Genomic DNA, 21,378 nt, shown 5'->3' on the forward strand with positions numbered 1-21,378 from the left:
AACAATTTTTCCCTCAAGTACTTGATCATATTTTGTATTTAGTTGCCATGTCGCTTTTATCTTTTAATTGGAAAGAATTCCTCAGCCTTTCTTTGTCTACATAACATTCACATTTTTGAAGTATACAGGCCAGTAATGTTTTCTCCCTTATAAACCATCTGTGGGGATACACTGGAGGAACCTGCAAATATCCTGTTTCTTATCAAACTTTCCTTCCTGTATTTAGCTTCCATTGATGATTCTTGCTCAAAGCAGTCTTTACTATTATGGTCACAAAGTGGTGACTTTCGAAATCTACTTCTTCCACAAGAAGAAAAAGCTTTCATCTCTTTTGCATTTATCTGTCTGTCTAATTGTTAACTTCCTTTCCCTTTCCCCTTAAACCAGTTGTTTTCCTCAGAGATGTCAAGGGCCCCATCAAAAAGGCAAGGGGGAGACTGAAAGGATAGCGCCCTTGGCGTTTCTGCAACCAGAGGCGGATTTATCTGTTTAATATATTAAGGTTCCATGTAAGATTTCATTTACAAAAATGGGATCTGCTACTTTAAAAAATGTTTTGAAGATGACTGTCTTAAGTAAATACCCTCTTTCCCAACTTTTAAGTGTGAGACAAACCACCTTGGACTCAAAACATCGCAAAGGCAGTTGACGCATTCTCTGAGTCCCCCTTCAGATAAGGATACATAGACATTTGAGGCCAAAAGAGACTTTAGAGGTCTTGTCTTCATTCTTCCTTCTAGAATGTGTCTAGTACTGCCACAGCTGTAATTGCAACACTGGAGAGAAAGGAAGTAAAATAACCTCATTCTTGGGGCTGCTTCGGGCTCCACATGGCAGTATCCCTGCTCTCAACAAAAGGCAGAAGAGCAAAAAGCAGCCTGACTGTGTACCAGAACAAATAGCCTTGAATACAATGAGTGGGAAAGGGGAATCACTTACTAGGGTGAAAAAAGATAGACCAGAAGCCTTTAAGAAGCATTTACTTTGTGGGAGAAGGTATAGGATGGTTTTCTACTTTTCTACACCACTGCCACCCTCCATTTCTTCCCATGTAATCAGCATCAGCATAGTATTAGGGATATTCTAGGGAATTCTCTATAAATTCTGAACATCTATTAACAGAGGTTTCTCAAGACGTAATTGCCTTCACTTAGTTGTAGCCTTTTTAAAGTTAGAATTCAAGCTGCAGTCAGTCTTTCACTAATTTTGGCTTTACCCTCCTGAAAGGATCATATTTTATACTCTTGGTTTCTCCCACATTGCAAGACGCATAGCAGTATAGTTATATTAAAGCAGTATTTTCTGCTGTTTTGCTTCTTTCATGATATTTATTAAGGTCTACTGTATAGCAGCACTGTACCCAGCACAGATAGATGAGCAGGTAGGTAGATAAGTAGGTAAGTAGTACAGATTTTTTTCATCATTTAATCCTTACACAACAGTCCTATTTATTTATTTAACAAATATTTATTGTGTGCCTTCCATGTACCATACCCTTTCCTGGGCTCTAGGCATGCACTAGAGAGCATGACCTGATGAAACTTCTCATGGAGTTTCCATCCTTGTTGGGAAAGAGTCAATAAAGGAGCAATAATGTCATTTCAGATAGTGGTAAGTGTCATGAAGAGAAGAAGGTAAATCAGGATGAAAGAATAGACAGGTATGGAGGGTAGGGCCAATTTTACAGTTGATAGTCAGGGAAAACCCTTTGAGGTGAAACAAAACCTAAGAGCTCAAGAGTGTTAAGCAGTCAGCCATGGGCTGATGGGAGTGGAATAATCAGAGAAACCGAGCTGGTCTGTCTGACTCAACTTTCTCAGCCTCCAGTTTCTCCCTTTCCTCAGTCTCTTGCTTTCTTGCCATTGTGTTATTTATTGCTTAAACAGATTTGAATCTGAGAATTGGCCAAGTATCCTACATTGCTCGCTTCAGTGAGGTTGGCTCCTTTTATTGCAAAACTCGGGACACAATACCTGGAAAATCTTTTCGAGGGATTTGATTTCAGCTCTCTTCAGTCCCTAGCTTATGAATGAGACATTTTCCAAGTCTTCTATAAGGCAGTTGTTTAGAATTAGGAGTGCATTTCCCCACTGAAATAGCATTATATGTGATGGCTGTTTCTAAATCAGGACACAAGTAAATAGCTACTTAGTCTACAAGATAATGGAACTAGATTAGAATGCTGAGAGTAGAGAAGGCTCTAGGTCCCGTGGGTAGACAAATTTCATAGGTATAAGATTTGTCCCAGGCAAGGTGTTGGAAGGCAAGGTTCATACTTGACACTCTCCTTTCTTAACTTTATCCTCTGACCTTCTCGAGGCTTCTGACACAGCAATATCCTTGAATTGCTTGGTTTCTTTCTCTTGACCCAACTACCCAATACTCCCAACCCTACAGAATACTTCAGATTTCAAATAACCCACCAATCTAATTTTTATTTATAACTTTGACATTTATTTTCTACCTATTTTCAGTTGAGAGATAATAACGTGGTCCCTAACCTGTGAAGAAACAAAACAGAGAAATCAGTGTCTTCTCATGTTGTAGGCAAGTTCCTGCCAGTAATTGCTGGTAGAGGCAAGATCTGTCAACGTTAATAGCAGTAATAATAGCCCCTTACTTTTACATGGCATCTGCAAATCACTCTGTCCCTGGGGCCAGTATTTATGGTATCATTGTAATGAATAATGGGTGAGAAAGGAGTAGGTGGAGGATGAGAGCCTGCAAAGTTGGGGAAGAGAAAGATATTTTCTTCCTTCGGTATTCCTAGAAGCCAGCATTTAATGTTAAAAAAAAATAATAGATGGATATATGGGAAAAAATGTACCTATTGCAAACTATGGACTATGGTTAACAGTAATATTTTAGTATTCTTTTATTAACAGTTAAATGTACCACACCAATGCTATTGGTCAATGGTGGCATTGGGGGATAAGTGGTGTGGAGGATTTGGGTTTTATTTTTTATTTTTATTTTTGTTTCCTTTCTGGAGTAATGAAAATGTTCCAAAATTGATCATGGGGATGTATGCTCAACTACATGATGATACTGTGAGCCAGTGATTGTGTACTTCAGATGGTCTGTATAGTGTGTGAGTGTCTCAATAAAACTGTATTTTAAAAAAAAGTCAGCATTTAAGTAAACAGAAAAGGAAAACCAAATGAACTTTAAAGGATCACCTTGAACTTTGTTACAGGCATTCAGCCACTTTACCTTTCTGGTATTTTGGAGAATATTTAAGCCAGAACCAAGTTGGGCAGTGCCTTGCATGCTGGGTTAAAAGAGTTTGGATTTTTTTTTTGCATGGACAGGCACTGAAAATCAAATCCGGGTCTCTGACATGGCAGGTGAGAATTCTGCTGCTGAGCCACTGTCGCACAGACCTTTTTTTTAAAAATCAGGACAGTAATTCATTCAGCAAATATTTATTGAGTGTCTCCTATGTGCCAAGCACTGTTCTGAGTTCTGGGGTTACAACAGGCAACCAAATGAAAATCATGGTGCCTCACACAACTTATGATTATTTTATGCTTATTTCGGTTTACCATCCCATATTATTTATTTTTAATCCAGTAGTTCACCTAAATTGTTTGTAAACATGATTTTCAGTATTATTATTTCAAGATTTGTTCTCAGTATGATTTACATTTCCATGTTCTACAGTTATTTCGTTACTTCTTAAGAAATACTTGTTATAAGTAGGAATGGATTTAAAATCATTATATAGACTAAGTGGAGTTTGTGGGTAATTTTTTTTTTAATAAATATCTCACTGCTTCAGATACTATCAAATCTGATAAGGGTGCAGTTATTCACTAAGGACTAAGTATGCACTTAGAACATCAGCAAAAGAAAGGATACCAAAAAATAAGGAGCATTTTGGAATTATTCTGGTATTAGGAACTTCAGGAAGTTTGTTAGATGTCCTTACATTTATTGGTAAATATCTATTTACATATAGGTTGGGGAAGGCCATAACATATCATGATTTGGCCTGGGTTCTTCTGTCTGGAGCTGGTGATAACATCCAAGCAAGTCTGTTTATTCTCTTTTTAAAAAACTTTAAGTCAGATAATCTCCCTATCCTGATAAAACCTTCAAACGATTTCACATTTGGTAAAGTTGAAGCTCTTTACCAAGACTGCAGGCCTTGGTATGCCTAGCCTTGCCTACCAATTGATTGGTTTTCGAATCAATTTTTTTTTAAGTATTTTTATTGAGAAATCTTCACACATATACAGCCTGTCCGTGTTATACAATCAGTGGCTCACAATATCCTTACTTAGTTGTGTATTCATCACCATGATCATTTTTAGAGCATTTGCATCACTCCAGAAAAAGAAATAAAAAGAAAAAAAATCATACATCCCATACTTCTACCCCACCCTCTCATTGACCACTAGTATTTCAATCTACCCAATTTTTCACCCTTTATCCCCCCATATTATTGATTTATTTATTTTACTCATTTGTTCATACCCTGGATAAAAGGAGCATCAGATACAAAGTTCTCACAACCAGGTGGTCACATTGTAAAAACTATATAGTTATACAGTCATCTTCAAGAATAAGGCTACTGGAACACAGTTCAGCAGTTTCAGGTAGCCATTCCAATACATCGTAAACTACAAAGGGATAGCTATATAATGCATAAGAATAACCTTCAGGATAACCTCTTCTCTGTTTGAAATCTCTCAGCCACTGAAACTTAATTTTGTCTCATTTCTTTCTCCCCCCTTTTGATCAATAAAGCTTTCTCAGTCACATAATGCTGGGTCCTGGCTTATCCCGGGAGTCCTGTCCCACCTTGCCAAGGAGATTTACACCCCTGGGAATCATGTCCCACGTAACGGGGGAGGCCAATGAATTGACCTGCCAAGTTGGCGTAGAGAGAGAGAGACCACATTTGAGCAACAAAAGAGGTTCTTTTGGCTTGAGTCCTAGGAATAATTATCAGTAGGCTTAGCTTATCCTTTGCAAGCATAGGTTTCATAGGGGCAAACCCCAAGGTCAAGGGCTCAGCCTATTGAATTGTTTGTTCCCCTGCTTGCAAGCATATCAGGTATTACCTAGGTGGGAAAATTGAATATTTCCTCCTTTCTGCTCAGTACCCCAAGGGAACTTTGCAAATACTATTTTATTCTCTGTCTAGATTACTCTGGGATTTAGCCGGGTAGCACACTAACCTGTACAAATTAACAAGATCTCACCCCCTATTCAAGATTCCATGTAATTCTCGTGTTCAAATAAACTGACCATACAAGGCAGATAATGCAGTACCCAAATGATAAATTTTGCACCAAATAAACATCTCTCCTTTTGGTCTCACATAGAATCTAAAATTTTAAAGTATGAACGATATCATCCTTTACTGTGTGTTCTGATTTATTTTAGTCCTATCCAGATCAGCTTCCTTCGTATCTCTAGTCAAAGCCTGATCACTTTTTCAACTTTTTAAGCAGTTGGTGTGTCAGGTAATGCTGATTTCCATAGCTTCATTGCTCTAACTCTGAGTCTCAGGTGTCACATTAATACCCAAATTTTCAGGGAATGACCAGGTTATACACAAATAGCTCAGTAAGAGATTGGATTTTAACAACCCGTATCAAGCATTGCACGGAGAAAAAAAACAGGGAGAAATTTCATTCATTCAGTGAATAGTCAGGAGAAACGCCCCCCCCCCCCCCATGCCAGGTACTCTTGTAAGCCCTGCAGATGAAGGAAATAAATAAGGCAGGTGTAGTCCCTGTTGAGAAGTCAGTTAGCAAAGAAATGGCAGCACTCAGGTAGGGCAGGAGGGTATATGTGATTTACTGTAGTTTGAACAGGGAAAGGCTTTCTAGAAGGTAGCATTTCTGCTGAGCACCAGCAGATGTGAAGATCCTTGGAAAGAGTAGTCCAGGTAGAGGAGCCTGGTAGGGGTAATAATTAAGACCATGCACTGCCCCCACCAAAAACCCCCTACCATATCTGTGTTCTCACCCTTGTGTCCTCATCTCTAGAACTTTTCCACAGACAAAGAGATGAATGGTGGGAAGGATGATGAGGGCTTGAGCCAGAGCAGTACTTCAGTGAAATGACTCATTTCACGTGAAAAAATGATCAGTGTTAAACCCGTAGCTACTTAAATTACTCTAGATACACTTCTGATCTTTGACAGTGTGCATCATCCTATTGGGCAGTGCCTTGCTCTTTTTTTTTTAATATAATCTCATGTCATTTCTTAGGAGGCAGCAGAGTGAAGGGTTTAAATCGAGAGCTCTAGAGCAGACAGATGTCGTTCAGATCTTAGCTGTGCCACTAATTTTGGCTTTGGGCAACTTTCTTATTTCATGGTGACTCAGCTTCTTCATCTCTAAAGTGGGTTTTTGTACAGATTACATCTTCATTTAAATACCAACTTTGCTCAACTGCTTTAACCTTTCCAAGCCTCTAAGTTTCCTTATTTGTGAAGCAGAAAGAACTTTCATAAAGAGATTTTCAATGAGATAATATATATTTAAGCCTCATACCTGCTTGATTACCTGTGCTCAGAAAATGATTGCTATTATTATGTGTTAGTTTCAGCTACGTGGGTTTTCCTTAAGTGGAGACCCCATTTCTGCTCAGTCATTCCGAAATTGATGGACACTTAGGTTAGCTCTATTCATCACTGTTTCATTAAGTGCCGTGAATTACTTTATGCACATTACTTTTTCATGGGAAGGGGGCCACTAACTTCCTTGGATATCTTTTCCGAAGTAGAATTATGTTGTCAGTTATAAGAATTATAAAACTTGCTACATGTTGACAAATAATGCATATCAAAATTAGAATATTTATATCAGGCAGATTGAAAATTGACAGCCCTGATTATTTGGCCCTTGAAGGTCTTTAAGAAATGAAAAAACACCTTTGAGCATTCTCATGTAAAAGACAATAGTTTTCTTAATGCCACCTTGTCTGAACACAGGCTCAGCTACTTCTAGGAATAAGACAGAGCAGTGAGTAAGTTTCCAAGCTTCCAGTTGAGTGATTCTTGGAAAAAAATACTAGAAATATGTGCCAGCACTTTGAAGTGTGAGTAAACATCCCCCTTTCTGGATCCTGGTCAAAACCGTAAAAAAACTTTTCCTCTAGAGTGAGATTCCTAAGATTTATTCCCTCTCAGTCAGATCATCTGAAGCATTGCAAGTGGTGTCATTGGATGACTTGCATATTTGGGTCAAATATTTCAGGAATTTGAAAGCATATTTCTCTAAGCTTGGCATGCTTGAGCTTTTGCCGAAGCCTCAGAACTCCTTGTACTCAGTGGTCCATGCTAATTCCTGAGAAGGCAACACTGTTGAAAGCATATTAACCATTAATAATATCTAACAGTTTGTGGATTACTTACTATATGTATCAGGTACTATTCTAAGTGTTCTACATGTATTAACTCATTTAATCCTAGAAATGTCGGAGCTAGTTACTATTATTACTCCCATTTTCCAGTTAAGGAAACTGAAACTCAGATAAATCAAGTAGCTTGCTCTGGCTCAACATTGCTTGTCACATAGTAGTGCTGAGTTGGAATTTGAACTTAGGCAGTCTGTTTCTAGAACCCTTGTGCCCAACCCTCACTCTTTTTTTTATTCTTATTTTTTATTTTTTACATGGGCAGGCACTGGGAATCGAACCCAGGTCCTCTGGCATGGCAGGCAAGCGTTCTTGCTGCTGAGCCACCGTGGCCCACCCCCTCACTCTTCTTAGAAAGACTTGTGGTGTTGACTGTCATTCGTGGTCCATACCTGGAACCATCTCCTCCCAGGGATCCACATAGCTCAGCCCTGGCACTCCTTTAAGTCTCTGTTCTCTCTTGTGGTTTATCAGTGAGCTCTTCCCTGACCTCCAACCCCATGTTTCCCTATTCTCTTTCTCTGTTTTATTATTCCCCATAGCACTTACCATCATCTGACCTACTATGTATTCTGTATGTTGTTGTGGCTTTTGTTTTGTTTTTAGTCTTTTTTCCAATATGCAGAATGAAGATTTTGTCTTGTTTGACTCATTGTATAGCCAGCACTTACAATGGTGCCTGACATGTCTTAGGTGCTCTGTAGATATTTGGTGACTATTTGGTGAGTGAATGAATGAATGAAGGAGTGAATGAACGGTTGTGATATTGGCTCCTTCCTGAGCCGATGTTACATTGAATTAGGTCCCTCCCTATCCCAGCTACCTACATTCATCCATTTTGTGTTCTGTTAAGTGTGGAAAAGAAAAAGTGATTCCATTTTTTATCAGCAAGTTTATCAGCCATTTATTCTGATCCCATTTTCTTCCACATGTGAGTTAATGGGGTACAGTGTGGTTGTACAATAGGTATCCTTTTGCAGCCATGGAGATATTTTTAAGGATGCATTTTGAATGGTACATTAGACTGCCTCCTAGAATTACTGCCTTGGCCATTTTTAAAAAATAAATATTATTTTCCACATACAAAAGAATGACGTTAGATCACTAAATCCTGCCACATACAGAATTAACTGCAAATGGATCATAGACCTAAATACAAGTATAAAACTCATGAAGAGTGAGTGACCTTGGGTAAGACAGAGGTTTCTTAAATAGAACACCGGAAGTGAAAAAAAGTAGATAAATTAGACTACTTAAAAATAAAAAACGTTGATGTTACAACCAGATCTTTTAAGAAAGTGAAAAGAAAAGCCACAGAATGGAAGAAGGTATTTATGAGTAATATATCTTATAATTCAGAATTTATCTATAAAGAATAATGAACTCTTAGAACTCAGCAATAAGACAACCAGTTAAAAAACAGCAAAGGAATTGAATAGACCTTTCTCCAAGTAAGTTATAAAATGGCCAGTAGAAATGACAAGATGTGTGATGTCATTATTCATTGGAAAAACACCAGTCAAAACCACAGTGATGCCGCTTCACACCCACTAGGATGGCTATCATAATAAAGGTAACAAAGGCTATTGGTGAGGATGTGGAGACTTTGGAACCCTCGTTAATTGCTGGGATATGAAATAGTGCAGCCACTTTGGAAAAATAGTTTAGAAGTTGCTCAAAATGTTAAGCATAGAATTACCATATGATCTAGCAGTTCCACTCCGAGGTGTATACCCAAGAGAAGCCAAAACATTACATTCACACAAAAACTTGTACATGAATATTCGTAGCAGCATTATTCATAATGGCCAAAAGATGGAAATAACCCAAATATTATCCACTAATGAATGGATAAACAAAATATGGTAATCCATACAGTGGAGTATTATTTGTCTGTAAAAAGAATGAAGTTCATCCATGTTACAGTGTGGATGCACCTTAAAGACACTATGCTAACATCACAAAAGACCATATAGTGTATGATTCCATTTGTATGAAGTGTCCAAAATAGGCAGGTTTATAGAGACAGAAAGTATATTAGTTTTTGCCTAGGACTGGGGTGGAGGGGGTGGGGTGGAGGAGATAAGAGTAACTGCTAGGGGCTATGGAGTTTCTGTTGGTAGGTGGAGGATAAAAATGTTCTAAAATTAGATTGGCGCATTGCTGTACAAATATACTAGATGTATTAGCCAATATACTAAAAACCAAAGCATTGTTCATGTTAAAAAGGTGAATTGTTTGATGGGTTTTATCTCAAAAAAGCTGTTAATATATGAGAATTATTTTAGCATATCAACCTTCAGTTTGGGATGCTGTTCTTAATAAGAAGTGTCCGCTTCTGTAAACTGTTTGTTATCACGCTACATTGAAATGATCTGTTTTCATGCCTATTTATGCCTGGGTAGAACCTAAACCTTTGTATTTCCAGTATGTAGGACCAAGTACTGGCACTTAATAGCCACTCAAGTATTTATGGAAATGAAATGGCAGCAGTATTGCAGTTAGTTTAAGAGGGACAAAAAGTTACCCAAGGCTTCCTCTAGCCCTTCTCTTGCCCATATATATATGTATGTATCATAACAACAATATTTGCTTTACTACTTACAAAGCATTCTCTAGCACCTTAGCACATTAATCCAAAAGCAGCCTTGTGAGGTTAGTACCATAGCAATTGCCTCAAATCATACTGGGCCATCACCAGACTTGAAAGCCAGGTCCATTCCTCTGTACTGCACAGTGCCTCACATTCCCGTGTTCACAGTGTGATCCCTGACCACAGGTGGGCCCACTGCAGATGGTATGCAAGGCTCTGAGTTTGTCTCGTTTCAGAGTCAAAGAGAAATTACCCTTTTTGTTGCCTATTGTATGATACTGGCAATTCTCCTGTATTGGTAATCAAGAGTTAAAACCATCAGTAAAGGTTAAAAGTCAGCAGTCAGCATTTCTCCAACCCTGTGGTTTTTTTACAAACATATCTCTGGAGGCAAGAAAAGTTGATTCAAATGATCTGATGCTGTTTCATGCTGTGCCCACAAATTCTATTCATTTTGTTGTGAAGAAACTGGTAACATACAGCTTGTTTGCTTACTGCTCACCATGGCCAAGCTAGTTCTGTGGCACAGCAGTAGAGAAATCCAGTTCAGCAGACATTTATTGATGTTCTTCCATGTGGCAGGCAGTGCACGGAAGCTGTGCAAAGATGAATAAGACCCCATTCTGTTCTCAGACAGGCCAGAGTATTTTTTATTTTTAATTTTGAAATAATTTCAACCTTACAGGACTGTTGCAAAAAATAATACAAAACCCAGAAAAATAACTCCAATATACCCCCTAAAGATACCTAGATTTACCCACTTTCAACATTTTGCCACATTTGTTATATCATTCTTTCTCTTTTCTAAACATATGAAAGTAGATTGCATATATACATCATGTTCCCTGAACACTTAAAACTGCCATGTGCATCTCCTAAAAACAAGGATACCTACTTATGTAACCACCTTAAAGTTATCAAGGTTAAGCAGCTTAACACTGATATAAATTTTGCCAACTATATTCCAGTTATTTCATATGTCCTAATAATGCCCTTTTGGGCATTTTCTCTTCCATTATTAGATCCAGTCTAGGATCATATATTGCATTTAATGGTTATTGTTTCTTTAGTCTCTCTCTCTTTTTTTAGTTGTGGAATCATATACAATATAAACTTTCCCATCTCAACCACTCCCAGATATACAGTTCAGTGGGATTAATCACATTCTCCAGAATTTTCCCACACCCCAAACAAACCCTACAGCTGTTATGAGGCATCATATTTTCCAGGCAGGCCCTTTAATTATTGATCTCTTACATTTTGGTAAAATACAGTTCTCTCAGAAAGTTGCCATCTAAAATATGAGAACTTTTTGTTTGTGGATCATACAGAAAGAGAAGGAGTGACACAAAGATTTAGAACTCAACAGGGATACCAACAGACTTTTCGCTTCACAGTCAGCCTTGTTGGATTCAGAGTTTGGTGACATTTCATTCCTAGAAGTGGTGGTAGGGAGACTTCAAAGAGTAAGAGAATCAATTTATAGGCTTAAATAAAGCATGAGAATTCACATTGTTGAAAGTTATCCCAACTGCCACTCCATTCACAAAGTTGGAAATAATAGGACCTACTTTATGGGGCTTTGCCTGGGTTAAATGAAATAGCAAATATAAAGTGAACAAAAAGCCCACAATACATGTGTATTGTATTAGAACAAAAATAACCATGTTTATTTATTCCCTTTGTCTTGTTTTTCCTGTTTTTCACAAAGTTGTTCTCTTGTTGAACATTCACCTTGGTATTCAGCTTCCTATCTACACAGTATTATGTGATCATTTTCATTATGCTGTGTTTATTACTGTTATTTTTTAATGATTGCACACTGTTCCAAGGTATGGGTATCAATAGCTGATCCATCCCCTGTTGGATATTTGTGTGACTTCCAATATTTCAGTATTACAAATAGTGCTGCAATGGACAGTTTTATTTATGCAGTGTATTCACGTACTACCTGGAAATCGTAGGCAGGATACATAATCTCTGGACCTTCATTGCCTGGTATGCTAAGTAGTGATAAGAATAATACCTACCTAATAGGGTAGCTGTGTGGATAAATAAAGCAATACAAAGCACTTGGAACCATGCCTGGCACTTTCTGAGTGCTCAGTAATCATTGCTGTGGTAGTTAGGTTCAGGTGTCACCTTGGCTGGGTGATGGTGCCTAGTTCTTTTGCTGGGGACTTGAATCATTAGCATGTGAAATTCATCCATGGCTAATTACATCTGCAGTCGGCTAAGGGGAGTGCTTTCAATGATGATGTTTAATTTAATTAGCTGGAGGCTTAGAAGAGAGAGGTCAGAAGAAAGTTCAGTGCAACGCAACCCAAGCAGCTCAGCATACCTCATCTCAGTACTCACAGCTCAGCCCAGACATTTGGAGATATAGAAAGGAATTGCCTCAGGAAAGGCCGTTGGAACCCAGAAGCCAGGAGAGAAGGCCAGCAGACATCACTGTGTACCTTTCCATGTAACAGAGAACCTCAGATGAAAGTTAGCTGCCTTTCCTCTGAAGAACTATAAGTTTTTAACTAAATAAATCCCCTTTTATTAAAAGCCAGTCAGTCCATCTCTGCTTTGTTGCATTCTGCCAGCTTTGGCAAACTGAAACTTTTTTTTTTCTTTTTTTTTTTAACATGGGCAGGCACCGGGAATCAAACCCGGGTCCTTGGGCATGGCAGGCAAGCACTCTTACCTGCTGAGCCACCGTGGCCCGCCCTGAAACTTCTTAACCTCTCTTTTGGTTTATGTCTTTGAGCTTGCTCTACAGATAAGAGGTTTCTAGATTCACTGCTTTCTGGAAAGATTATAGCAGTTATGATGTCAACAGCAATGTGTAAAAGGACCAGTTCCCCCACCCTCTCAGTAGTCATCCCAGCTTTTGACTGTTTGACTTTCCCCTTTTTAAACAATAGTGAAAAGACAAGTTCATCCATATTTGGACAGCTGGTTATGACTGGGACTCACTTTTGCTCACTCCCTTGAACAATCAGACTCATCTACACAAAGATTAGGTTCCAAAGGCTGTTGGTAAGTCCATTTTTCTTTTTTTTTATTTTTTAATTTTTTTAAATACAAAAAAACACCAAATAAACTCAAGCATTCTTATTTTGATCATTCCATTCTACATATATAATCAGTAATTCACAATATCACCATGTAGTTGCATATCATCATCATGATCACTTAGAACATTCACATCAATTCAGAAAAAGAAAGAAAAAGAATAAAAAGGGAGGGGTAAGAGATATGTATATATATATATTTTTTTCTGTTTTCATTTTTCTTAAGCTTGCTGTCTCCAAATATTTTTTCACCAGATTGAGTGCGATTGGTCCTTTGAAGCTTAAAAATCCATTGTATTTTATTTATTACTGAAGTACATTCCATTTGAGTATCTTCCTCTTTTCCCTTCCCACCCCCATCAAAAAACAAGCCAACAGTTTACTCTAGCATTCACCAAGCTTAGCCTTGGAAGTTCTCATACATATGTCCAGCCTCTTTCAAATTAGCATTATAGGCCTTCACTTAACTTTTTCCATCTTATCACTCTTTAGCCCATTTTATAATTGTGTTGTTTTTTCTCCGTGCTTTGTTGGTGATTGTCAATGACATAGACAGGACAATTTATTTTTGCTTTTAAATCTGCCCTTGAAACTTGGGCCTTTTCTGTGTAGTGACTTTTTAATTTTAGTTTTTATAACCTGGAGATCAGATTGTCGCTTTTGCATGATGTACATAGTTTGTCATTGACTAGACACTGCTTTGTTTTATAGTATCTGTTTTATACTATCCATACTGGTATTTTCCAAGAGCTATTTTGTAAACAGTTGATGTATTTCTTCATTGAAAACACACATACAAAGCAAAAAAATGAAATGAAATTTTAAAAAGCTGCTCTTTATCCTTTGAGATTATATATTTTGCAGCTTAGTTCATCTTATAGACAAATACAGTGTTCCTTATTTTTCGCCACTTGGCAATTTTAAAAAGTATATCTGCTTTCACTTTCATCTTAAATGTAAACCTCTCCTTACTAGGACTTTTAACACTTACTGTTTTTGCCCTTTTCAAACATAACAAGCACCTCAAAATCCCTCCTGCAAGCATAGCAAGTGGGCAAAGCAAGGACAAGTCTAAGGCAATAAGCACAGCTCCTAGCCTAGTGATTGGTCAGTGGCAGAGTTTTGTATATAAGTGAAAGTTTATCAGTACAGAAACTTCTTCATGGGCAAAAAAAAAAAATAAAATTTCTAAAGATTTCATAATCTCAGTTTCTCAGTGATAATAACCTTTTATTCGTAGGGAACTATATTTTATTTGGCATAAAAAACTTTGTGTTTTGAGGTTAATCATCTACCCATCCTTTCTTTTCCCCAAATGTATCCCTTGGGTAATGTATTCATGGTTTTAAGGAGGAGAAATAAATGCATTAATGAGGGATCCTATCAGGCTAAACTAGTGCAAAATCAACTTGGAAGTTCTCTTTAGTGGTCACAGTTTGTATTTTCAATGGAAGGTCTGTTTTCTTTCTTTTCTTTAAATAGGCGACTTCCGGATGGTGCTTGGGGAGGATAAGAAAAAAGTGTTGAATATTGTGAAACCTAATGTAGAGCACTTTCGCGAGCTCTATGGCAGCATACTACAGGAGAATCCCCAAGTGGTATATAAAACTCAGCAAGGCCAACTTGAGGTAAAGTGTATATGGAAAATCACAGTGTTTCTAAGTATTCTAACTATTCTATATTTTATAACCTTCTAGTTACTGTATTTTTGGAGACTGTGTATGCATCACATAACCAGCTTTAAAACCAAAGTTTAAACTTTGTTTCAGGTCAACACTGCTATGGATATAGTCCTACTTTAAGATTTAAATTAATAGTTCTTAACCCTGGCTATGTGTCAAAAATAAAAAACCAGAGGAGCTTTTTAAAAATTCATATCCATATGAGGTTCTCATTAGATCTGTGATTGGGCCCTGGCATCTATGTTTTTTTTTTTTAACTTTTTTTGTTGTATAGCATAACATAGATACAAAGCAAAGAAATAAAAAAAGCAATAGTTTTCAAAGCACTCTTTTTTTTTTTTTCCTTTTTTTTCCAGTCAAATTTAGCAGTGGGGGGTTGTATACCAACTTTAGTGACACTAATGTTAATAAGTTCTGATAACCCACTACCATCGGACCAGCCACAATAGGAATGCCAAGGTTGTAGTCCAGACTTTTATTTTTATTTATTTATTTTTTTACATGGGCAGGCACCGGGAATCAAACCCAGGTCCTCGGGCATGGCAGGCAAGCACTCTTACCTGCTGAGCCACTGTGGCCCGCCCTAATAGGTACTTACAAGACAGAGCCCAGAGTTTGTCAGGGGTTAACATATGATCCTCTCATGTTTTTCCTTCTAGCTGCTCCAGAATATAGGACGGTAGAGGGGTTAAATATTTTTTTATCATCACAATTGACTTTTTTTCCTTCTTTTTTTGTGAACAATAATATATAACAAAAAAGCTATAAATTTCCAAGCACAGCACCACAATTAGTTGTAGAACATATTTCAGACTTTGACATGGATTACAATTTCACAATTTTAGGTTTTTACTTCTAGCTGCTCTAAAATCCAGAAATAATAATCACCACTCCGAGCTTAATATGTCTGCTCTAAAAGCTTACAGTCCAGGCCCCAGTTTTCTTATAACCATTTTCTAAAGGTGACCATACCATTCTTGTGTTTTTGTTTCTGATTTATTTTGTCTCACCAAATGTACCACATGTTCATTCACATTGTTGCATGCCTCACGATTTTGTTCCTTTTTGTGACAACACAACCTTCCTTCATAAGTATACACGTTGTTCACCAATCTACTTCTCCATCATTGTATCCTTCAGCCACCTGTATTCATCGGGCATCATGTAGAGGGCCCAAAATCCACAGTCCATCAACATTCTCAATTTTAGATAATTTCATTGTCCCAAGAGAAAGAAAACCAATAAACGCACCCTCGCCAAATATGAAATCTAACCCTCCTCTTAACTCTTGTCCCTCCCCCCATCATTTACCTCTGCTGTTGCTGTGGTAGTGCTGATGGTTCCTTTTGAACATAGCTCATAGCATAGCAGTTTTCCCCCCTGGACTTAAGCAGTCTTTGTACAAGAATCATATCTTTGAAGTAATCCGTGAGAGAACTAATTCATATTTCTAGTGTTTATCAGTGGGACACGTAGGTCTGTACAGCCCCTTTCAGTCTTATTCATCTTCAACATGGCAGTATTACTTATAGACCCACTAGAGAACCACCTTCACTCCTATCTATTCTTTATATTGGAATTCAACCTCATTAGCTAACGGTTCACCCATCTCTGGGTTCTATGTATCTCTGAGTCCCCTATATTCTGTATTATAAGCCTCTGATTATACCTTTATGCTGGTCATAAAAGTGGAATCAAACAGTATCTGTCCTTTTGTGTTTGGCTAATTCCGGTTAGCATTATGTCCTCAAGACTCATCCATCTTGCCATGTGCTTCTGGACATCATTTTGTCTTCCTGCTATATAATATTCCATCATATGTATATACCACATTTTGTTGATCCACTCATTTGGTTTGTTTCCATCTTTTGGCAATTGTAAAGATGCTGCTGTGAACATTGGTGTGCAAATGTCTGCTTGTGCCGTTACTTTCAGCTCTTCTGAGTATAGACCAAGTAGTGCTATTGCTAGGTCATAGGACGACTTGATATTTAGATTCCTAAGGAACAGCCTTCCATAGTGTCTGCCCCATTATATATTTCCACCAGCAGTGTCTAAGTGTTTCTTATGTTTCTCCACATCCTCTCCAATATTTATAGTTTCCTTTTTGTTTAATAGCAGTCATTATAGGTGTGAGGTAGTATCTCATTGTAGTCTTGATCTGCATTTCTCTTACAGCTTGTGTAAATGAGCATCTCTTCATTCGCTTTTGAGCCATCTGTATTTGCTCTTCAGCAAAATGCCTATTCATATCTTTAGCCCATTTTATAAATGGGTTGTTTGTTCTTTTGTTGTTGAGTTGTATGATTTCTTTGTATACACAGGAAATCAAACCTTTGTCTGATATGTGATTTCCAAATATTTTCTCCCATTTAGTTGTCTGCCTCTTCACCTTTTTGACAAAGTCTTTTTTTTTTTTTTTCTGAACAGCAAAGATCTTTATTGAATTTAGATCCTATCAGATCCCTGCTTTTTGGTATTCATACCTGTGAGTACCGTCCCACAAAGCATCAGGGTTAGTCCGTGTACCCAACAGAATACAGCAGAGGTGCTAATATTTGACAAAGTCTTTTGAAGTGCAGAAGCATTTGATTTTGAGGAGTTTCCATTTATCTATTTTTTCTTTTATTGCTTGTGCTTTGGATGTAATGTTCAGGAAGCTACCTTCTATTACTAGGTCTTGAAGATGTTTCCCTACATTTTCTTCTAGAAGCTTTATGGAGCTAGTTCTTGTATTTAGATGTTTGACCCACTTTGAGTTAATTCTTGTGTAGGGTGTAAGATAAGGGTTCTCTTTCATTCTTGTGGCTGTTGATATCCTGCTCTTTCATACCCAATTATTGAAAAGGCTTTTCAATAATTTGTCTCAGTTCAGAGGATTTGGGGGCCTTGTCAAAAATCAGTTGACCATAAATTTGGTTCGATTCCATTGGTCAATGCTTCTATCGTTGTGCCAGTACCATGCTGTTTTGACCACTGTGACTTTATAATAGATTCTAAAGTCGGGGAGTATTAATCCTCCCACTTCGTTCTTCTTTTTTAGGATGCTTTTAGCTATTCAGGATCTCTTTCCCTTCCAGATGAATTTGGTGATTAACTTTTCCAAATCTGCAAAGTAGGTTGTTGGAATTTTGATTGGTACAGTGTTGAATCTGTAGATCAGTTTGGGGAGAACTGACATCTGAACTATATTTAGCCTTCTTGTCCGTGAGCAGGAAATGTCTTTCCACCTATTTAGATCTCCTCTGATTTCTTTTAGCAACGTTATGTAGTTTTCTGTGCACACGTCCTTTACGTCCCTAGTTAAGTTCATTCCTAAGTACTTGATTCTTTTAGTTGCTATTTTGAATGAAATTTTTTCCTTAACTGACTCCTCGGCTAGGTCATTGCTTGTGTATAGAAATGTTACTGATTTTTGCACATTAATTTTATGTCCTACCACCTTGCTGAATTTTTTTATTAGCTCAAGTAACTTTGCTGTTGATTTCTCAGAATCTTCCAAGTATAGTATAATATCACCTGCAAATAATGAGAGTTTTAATTCTTCTTTTCCAATTTGGGTGCCTTTTATTTCTTTATCCTGCCTGATTGCTCTAGCTAGAACTTCTAGCACAGTGTTGAATAATAGTGGTGACAGTGGGCGTCCTTGTCTTGTTCCTGATCTTAGGGGGAAAGCTTTCAGTCTCTCTTCCATTGAGTACAACGCTGGCTATCAGTTTTTCATATGTTCCCTTTATCATATTGAGGTAGTTACCTTTGATTCCTATCTTTTGGAGTGTTTTTATCAGAAAAGGATGTTGAATTTTGTTGAATACTTTTTCAGCATCAAGCAAGATGATCATGTGATTTTTCTCTTTCCATTTGTTAATGTGCTGTATTACATTAATTGATTTTCTTGTGTTGAATCATCCTTGCATTCCTGGTATAAACCCCACTTGGTCATGGTGTATAATTTTTTTAATGTGTTGTTGGATTCGATTTGCTGATATTTTATTGAGAATTTTTGCATCTATGTTCATTAGGGAGATTAGCCTGTAATTTTCCTTTCTTATAGCATCTTCTCCGTTTTGGTATTAAAATGATATTAGCTTCATAAAATGAGTTACGTAAAGTTCCTTTTTCCTCAATTTTTTTGGAAAAGTTTGAGCAGGGTTAGTGTTAGTTCTTTTTGGAATATTTGATAAAACTCCCCTGTGAAGCCATCTGGCAATGGGCTTTTCTTTGTAGGAAGATTTTTGATGACTTATTGAATCTCTTTACTTGTAATTGGTTTGTTGAGATCTTCTGTTTCTTCCTGAGTCAATGTAGATTGTTTGGGTGTCTCCAGGAATTTGTCCATTTCATTTAAGTTGTCTAGTTTGTTGGCATATAGTTGTTCATAATATCCTCTTATGATTTCTTTTATTTCTTCAGGGTCCATGGTAATGCACCCCTTCTCATTTCTGATTTTGTTGCATCCTCTCCTTTTTTTCCTTTGTCAGTCTTTCTAATGGCCCATCAATTTTACTGATTTTCTCAAAGAACCAACTTTTGGTTTTATTGATTCTTTCTCTTGTTCTTTTGTTCTCCCATTCGTTTATCTCTGCTTTAATCTGTCTTATTTCTCTTCTCCAGTTTGCTTTGGGCTGGGTTCACTGTTCTTTCTCAAGTTCTTCCAGGTGTTCTGTTAAGGCCTCTGTTTTGGCATTTTCCTGTTTTTTACGTATAGGCATTAGGGCAAAAAATTTCCCTCTCAGCACAGCCTTTGCCACTTCCCATAAGTTCTGATAAGTTGTATTCTCATTTTCATTCATCTCCAGGTAATTACTGATTTCTCTAGCAATTTCTTCTTTGACCCATTGGTTGTTTAAGAGTGTGTTATTTAATCTCCATATATTTGTGAGTGATCTCATTCTTTAGTGGTTATTGAGATTCAACATCATCCCATTGTGATCCAAGAAATGTTTTTAAATTTATAAAGACCCCTTTGAGCCCCTGGAGAATGTTCCATGAGCACTAGAGAAGAATGTATATCCTTGTGTTTTGGGGTGCAATAACCTGTATATGTCTGTTAGGTCTAATTCATTTATCAAGTTATTTAACTTCTCTACTTCCTTGTGGATCTTCTGTCTGTTGGTTCTCTCTATAGAAGAGAGTGGTGTATTGACGTCTCCTACTATTATTGTTGAAACATCAGTCACTCCCTTCAGTTATGCCAGTGTCTCTCATGTACTTTGGAGCTCCTTAATTGAGAACATAAACATTTATGATTGTTTTATCTTCTTGGTGAATTGACCCTTAATTAGCATATAATGTCCTTCATTGTCTCTTATGATGTCTTTACATTTAAAGTTTATTTTGTTCAATATTAGTATAGCTACTCCTGCTTTTTTTTGGTTATAACTTGGGTGGAAAATCTCTTTCCATCCTTTTACTTTCAAGCTATTTGTATGCTTGTGTCTAAAATGAGTCTCTTGTAACCACCCTATAGCTGGATTAAATTTCTTAATCCATACTGCCAATCTGTTCTTTTAATTGGTAAGTTTAGTCTGTTAACAATCAAAGTTATTACTGAAAAGGCAGAGTTTCTTGATTCCACCATATTATCTTTTTTATTATATTTGTCAGATCTATATATTTTTTTCCCTCTTTCTCATTGTATTCTTTAAATTACCCTTAGTGGCACTCTTCAGTTCTGTGCCCTTCTCCAGACCTCCCTCTCCTTTTTTCTCAGCCAGCAGAACTCTTTTTAGTATTTCTTGTAGTGCCAGTCTCTTGTTGACAGATTCTTTCAGGAGTTCTTTGTATGTGAAAATTTTAATCTCTGCTGCAGTTTTGAAGGACAATTTGGCTGCGTACAGAATTCTTGGCTGGACATCTTTCTCTTTCGGCATCTTGAATATATCATACCACTGCCATTTCACCTCCAGGGTGCTAGCTGAGTCTGAATACAGTCTTATTTTGTTTCCCTTGTATGTAGTAGATTTCCACTTTCAGGATTTTCTGCTTCTCTTCAATGTTTGTCAGACTCATTAGTATGTGTCTTGGGGAAGACTAATTGGATTTATTCTGTTTGGAGTTTATTGGTTTTCTTTGACTTGTATATTTATGTCCTTTATGAGGGCTGGGAAATTTTCCCCCATTATATACTCAACCAGTCTTCTTAGCCCTTTACTCCTCTGGGACAACAATGATTCTTATATTTGTGCACTTTGTTTTTTCTATCATTTTTCTTAGAGCCAATCAATTTTTTCCATCTTTTTTGCTATTTGCTGTTTTGAGTCTTTGAAGTCAGTTATCCTATCCTCTATATCACTTATCCATTCTTCTGTCTCTTCAAATCTGGTGTTGTGTGCCTCTAGTATGTTTTTTATTTGGTCAACAGAATCTTTAATCTCTGTGATATCTACTATTTTTCTATTTATTCTTTCAAATTCCTCTTTATGCTCTTCTCCTGTCTTCTTGATCTCCTTTATGTCATTTGCTATCCCACTTATTTTATTAAGTAGAGTTGTATGAACATCTTTGATTAGTTATTCCAACAACTGTCTCCTCTGGTGTTTTAATTCAGTCTAATGAGGCAGGGCTATATCTGTCTGCATTGTGATATGCTTGTGATCTTCTGCTGTCTTTGTGGCATGTGAATATCTTGATTGATTTACTTTGGGAGTTGATTTCTGTCAGT

At 37.2% G+C, this 21,378-nt stretch overlaps 1 protein-coding gene across 10 annotated transcripts in view; it reads left to right on the plus strand.

Moving 5' to 3' along the window:
* TAMM41 (TAM41 mitochondrial translocator assembly and maintenance homolog) overlaps window positions 1-21,378 on the plus strand; it is a 76,337-nt gene that overhangs the window by 12,843 nt on the left and 42,116 nt on the right. For all 10 annotated transcript variants that reach the window (XM_077116520.1, XM_077116519.1, XM_077116521.1 and 7 more), the window contains one exon: window positions 14,515-14,660. In XM_077116520.1, the coding sequence (XP_076972635.1) occupies window positions 14,515-14,660 (146 nt within the window). The remainder of the gene's footprint in view (window positions 1-14,514; window positions 14,661-21,378) is intronic.

Source organism: Tamandua tetradactyla, chromosome 9 (genome assembly GCF_023851605.1).
Source record: "Tamandua tetradactyla isolate mTamTet1 chromosome 9, mTamTet1.pri, whole genome shotgun sequence".
Lineage (NCBI taxonomy): Eukaryota > Metazoa > Chordata > Mammalia > Pilosa > Myrmecophagidae > Tamandua > Tamandua tetradactyla.